Source organism: Thamnophis sirtalis, unplaced genomic scaffold (genome assembly GCF_051295495.1).
Source record: "Thamnophis sirtalis isolate CommonGarterSnake01/CBP01778 unplaced genomic scaffold, rThaSir2_p1.2 scaffold_3, whole genome shotgun sequence".
Taxonomy (NCBI): Eukaryota; Metazoa; Chordata; class Lepidosauria; order Squamata; family Natricidae; genus Thamnophis; species Thamnophis sirtalis.
This window is the reverse complement of record NW_028261383.1, coordinates 120,090,370-120,095,952: the sequence shown is the minus strand read 5'-3', so window position 1 is coordinate 120,095,952 and position 5,583 is coordinate 120,090,370. Positions and strand designations below refer to the sequence as shown.

The window sequence follows — 5,583 nt, the reverse complement described above, 5'->3', positions numbered from 1 at the left end:
CCCTCTCTCTCTCAGAAAAAAATAATCTATGCCTAAGCTTAGCATTTGTTTGAATACATATTGGTCTAAACTAGACATTGATTTAAATCCTGTAAATGAAATAATCAAAGTTGCTGTAATGATATTAGAGATAAAATTTGAATTAAAATTTGGCAGAGATGTGGTCAGAGAAAAAAAGAACCAAACCTTATTCCTACGTTCCATAGTAGCTCCTGTTATCTGTAATGGGAAGAAATACAATGAATAACAAAAAAAAAACCTATATTAATAAATTTCTCCTTTTGTACTAGCAACTGTGGAGAGGAAGTACAAAGAAAAGACAAGGAGAAGTAATTCTATTCACAAAGCAATAAGTTTGTCCATTTTCCCTATCCAGGACAGAAATCTAAGAATTATGGTGCATATGGTTATAATGAAATAATTCTAGAAATTAAAAAGAAAGAATTTTAAAATACAGCTAAACATTAGATCTTTATAGTAAACTAATTGGAGTTGTATTTTGATAGCCTATGCTTTTTCTGATCACCCAACCTCAAAAAGGATATGGCAGAAAGTGGAAGAAAAGACACTCGAAGCAAAGCAATTGAGTGAAAATAGTGTTGTTGTTGTTGTTGTTGTTGCCTTTATTCTTTAGGTGATGAGATAGGAGGTAATTTTGTTCTCAATGTGGAGAAAATAGCTAGAAGCCAGTTTGTCTTTTTCTACATAGTGGACTTTGAAATTTCCCTATGATATCCATGAACAGAACATTCAAGATAAATAAAAGAATAACTTCATACCATGCATCCTAATATATTACTTTTTCCTAATGGGCTTCCCTCTGCCCTCTCAGCATGGCCAGGTTTTTCTTGGATGATTAGACTTGATATCCTATCATCTAGAAGATAGGGATGGTTGCTTTAAGGTAGAGACCATAATCTTTCAGGCTGATCCAATGAAGATGACATTTTTGATTCCCCCAGGATGAGTGAGAGTGAAAAGGCACTTAGATGGCTTCAATGCATAAAGGAGGATTCAAATCTGAGTCCTGTCCTGAGAACCTGAGACCTACTCCAGCACTTTAACATCATACCACAATACCCCTTATATTAAGTTAGGAGAAATTTCCTGACAGTTAGAACAATTAATTAGTGGAATGGCTTGCCTCTAGAAATAGTAGGTGCTCCAACATGGAAGTCTTTTAAAAGGACAATTATCTGTCTGAAATGGCATAGGGTTTTCTATTTCAGCAAGGGGTTGGAGTAGAAGATCTCCAAGGCCTCTTCCAACTCTGTTATTCTGTTGTTCTGTTATATTCTCAGAATTAAGTCTCACTATATTCAATGGGATTTCCTTCCAAATGCATATAGTCCTATATGCCATGTTAAGAATTCACTGTTATATCCAGTGGCAAGATGTATATAAAGAGTATATAGAGTGTATAGAGGCTAGGTTAGCTCTAATTACTCAGTTGCGGGAGGCAGGGGAAAGATTACTGCCTTTGATTGGATTTTACTAAGGCATCTAAGAGACCTTTGTGGTTTGGATATGTAGGCAGATCTTTGGTCTGTTCTAGAAAGGATGTGATCTTTTCCTATACTCTACCTGTCATTGCCTCACTTCTAGAATTGAGTGGTACAGGTAAATGTCTGGATGCTCCATTTTCCATCAGCTCCAGTCAACATAACCAGACATGCAGGGGTGGGGGGAGGTGGTGTTGGCAGTGTTATATATCTATATCTATATCTATATCTATATCTATATCTATATCTATATCTATATCTATATCTATATCTATATCTATATCTATATCTATATCTATATCTATATCTATATCTATATCTATATCTATATCTATATCTATATCTATATCTATATCTATATCTATATCTATATCTATATCTATATCTATCTATATATCTCTATCTCTATCTCTATCTCTATCTCTATCTCTATCTCTATCTCTATCTCTATCTCTATCTCTATCTCTATCTCTATCTCTATCTATCATCTATCTATCTATCTATCTATCTATCTATCTATCTATCTATCTATCTATCTATCTATCTATCTATCTATCTATCTATCTATCTGATTAGCTTTCTGTGGTGTAGATCGTCAAGAAGAAAGCCATGGAAGTCTCTAGGATGGAGAGGAAAATGTCTCTCTTTTGGTCTGAATTTATAAATGGCTTCATAAATTTATAAATGAATTTATATAAATATAAAATGGCTTCCCTCTCCCACAGTTGGCTGTTCTCAGAATGTAACAAACTTTCCCGTTGTGCAACTTATTTCAAGGCAAAGTAGCTCATCCTTTGCTATTGCAATTCAAAATAATTGCTAGGATAGCTCTCCATTTTCTGCTTCCAAGCATAGAGTACCAGACGTGCGAGGAGCAATAAGCAGAATATGTAAAGAGGCAATTTGCAAAAGAGCTCCTGAAAATCAAGAGAGCCCACATTGTTTATTTTGCTAATGCATGGAGATCAGATCCTTATTTGGATTTAGAAATGGTTGTACCAGTATTTTACATATATTTCACCAAAAGTGTTTGTTAAGAATTAGAAGGTAATAGATAAATTAAGTTCAAGCATGAGTAGGCAACTGAGTGATTTGCTTTACATTGATATACAACTGTACCAATAAGTTTGCCGTTGCAGTTCTGGGCTTATATTATAAACAAAGGCACTGCTTGTTGCAATCCCCTGCAGCACCTTTAGATGTCTCTGATTATGTGGTTTTTGTACAAAAAAGGGGGGGGTGAAGAAGAGGGAAGAAATTGTTTGTCTGCAGCTGCTTCTTTAAATAAGCTATCCTGTTGCTTGGATTGTGAGAGAAATCAATAACAGCAAGCAATTGCCCAGCCAATGTTTATGGTTACAAAGTGGTTGTGCAAAGATGGCAGATATCCAGACTGATAGGGAGAAGCTGGCTTGTAAACTCTAAAATTGTGGACAGAATTACACCTGGAAGGCAGGAGGCAGAATTTCCTCCATATTACAAAACTGTTATGCCAGATCTTGTATGTTTAGTATAAACAAAATATCCTGGTGAGGATGAGCCTGTTTTTTTTTTTTGGGGGGGGGGGAGGGGAGTCTGTCTATTTTTCTTTCTGTAAGCCAGGGAGTTGTGACTTATTTTAGAGAGACACCAGGCAGCTACCATCCTATGCAATTGTACTCAGAAAAAAGAACATTATATTTAAGGCAGAGCTTCCCGACTTCAGCCAGCTGGATTGCAATTCCCAGAATTCTTAGCAAAGCTGGCTAGGAAATTCTGAAAGTTGAAGTCCACCTATCTTAAAGTTACCTTTATTCCCTTTTTAAAGATCAACATATGTGTACAAGGTACATGTCTAAACATTCATGCTTATCATGACCATGCTGCTATCTGAGTATTTTGGGGACAGCAACAGCAAGTCAGGGTGAGACCATTTTAATGGATCACATCCACTTCCAAAGCAGCATTACATTGGAGTAGGATCATGTCTAAAGCAAGTCCAGCCTTTTCTTGCTGTAGTGACTCTTATGCCTTGCATTATTACTTTATAGATGACAAGCTTTCTATAGGAAAAAACAGTCAATGATGCAAGTAAGGAAAGGAAGGTTGGAAAAATAAACTAAGGTATACACAGGCTAACAAGCTAATTACCATATTTTCCCCAAAATAAGACAGGGTCTTATTTTCTTTTGGCCCCTGAAATAAGCACTAGGACTTATTTTCAGGTGGGGGTGGTCTTATTATTTTTGAGGTACAGGAGGTGGCGAGCATGGTCACCTCATGGCTGCTGCTGTGTTGCAATATTATCAGGGAGGACTTATTTTGGGGGGAGGGCTTATTTTAGCGCATGCACTTAAAAGCCTGATTGGGCTTATTATCTGGGGAGGTCTTATTTTCAGAGCAACAGGGTAACTAAAAACTGATAAAGAGGAGCAATCACCTTTTTATCCATGGAGACTGGAAAACAAACAATAGCATATTATACATTAACTTCAAGAGATTCAGTGTGGGAGATAACTATTTGTCAGGACATTCTTGACATTGACTCTGGAGTCACCATTGGATAAAACATTGTGCGAGCAGTACCAATGTACAAAATGAGTGAATATTGGGGGAAGTGATATGATTTCCCTCTAACTCTTCTTCTTCCTGTTTCAGTTCTGCAGGGTTTGCCTGGCTGGCACACGTGATGGAGCGGTGCAATCAGAGCTCCGTGGCTGAGTTCGTCCTCCTGGGCCTGGCAGAGGGGGACATGACCGAAACTATGCTTTTTGTTCTTTTTTTGGTCATATACCTAGTTACACTACTAGGGAACTGCACAATGGTGATGTTAATTGGGGTTGAACATCGTTTACACACGCCAATGTATTTCTTCCTCCTCCATTTGTCCCTACTGGACCTTTGCTATTCCTCAGTAACCATCCCACAGATGTTGGCACATCTTCTCTCTAGGCATAAAGCCATTTCCTTTGTCCGGTGTGCCTTCCAGATGTATATTTTCCTGGTGTTTGGTATGGCAGAATGTGTGCTGTTGGGTCTCATGGCCTATGACCGCTATGTGGCAATTTGCCACCCCTTACACTATACCACCATCATGAACTGGCACTTCTGTAGCTATACCGCAGGAGCTGCTTGGTTGAGTGGCTTCCTCAATTCCCTCATTGTCAATGCTTTTGCTCTGCGCATGCCATACTGTACCCAGAATCGCATCAATCAGTTCTTCTGTGAGGTACCGGCTGTGATCAAGCTGGCATCTACTGACTCCTCAGAGGCAGAGATAGTTGTGTTTGTCTTTGGCTCCATTCTGCTGCTGGTGCCTTTCATCCTCATCGGTGCCTCCTATGCCCGCATTGGGATTGCGATCTTGCGCATTCGCTCAGCTGAGGGCCAACGCCGTGCTGTCTCGACCTGTGGTTCGCATCTCCTGGTGGTGAGCCTTTTCTACGGCACAGCACTCTTTGCCTATATGAGGCCCAGCTCGGTCAGTTCTGCCACAGGCCAGGATAAGGCTGTGTCTGTGTTCTACACGGTGGTCACCCCCATGATGAATCCCCTCATCTACAGCCTTAGAAACAAGGAGGTGAAGGGTGCTCTGAGAAAATTATTAAGCAAGAAAACAACTTCTCCAAACACGTGACTCTGGTGCTGTCTCCAGCTCTGTTCAGAAACGGAGGCTGAGAATAAGGATCATATCTGTAGTTTTAATTCCTCCTATCTAGAACCTGTAAGTTATGGTGTATACTGAGCTGGCTCATGAAATGGCCCATATGGAAATAAAAAACATATTTGTTACAAATTGAGACTAGAGTTATTGGCTCCTCCAAGGCCCTCCATCCCGGCAGGAAAATACTCAAAGCTGATTGGCTGAGCCATCTGACAACTCCCTATAAAAGGGCTAGCTGTCAGACAGAGCAATGCTGGATCTGTACATAGTTATTGAATAAAGAGCTGTTGTTATCACTGAAGCCTAAGTCCTGTCTTATCCATTCACCTAATCTAACAATATTTAAAATACATGGTTTCTTTCAAAAGTCCCCTTTTTTGCATTTAAACATAATCCATATTTTGGATGAAGTTTTGGCAGTGTAGTTTTACCATAGTT

General features: G+C 39.0%; 1 protein-coding gene across 1 annotated transcript; it reads left to right on the top strand.

The window, feature by feature from the left end:
- Positions 1-4,011: 4,011 nt before the first annotated feature.
- On the top strand, positions 4,012-5,583 carry LOC106541756 (olfactory receptor 2D2). Its single transcript, XM_087709839.1, has one exon. It carries the CDS (start codon positions 4,171-4,173, stop codon positions 5,116-5,118), a length of 948 nt encoding a protein of 315 aa, XP_087565965.1. The 5' UTR covers positions 4,012-4,170; the 3' UTR covers positions 5,119-5,583.

Excerpts from the sequence above, each read along its gene's own strand:
- LOC106541756 (XM_087709839.1), top strand. The coding sequence starts at position 4,171 with ATGGAGCGGTGCAATCAGAGCTCCGTGGCTGAGTTCGTCCTCCTGGGC.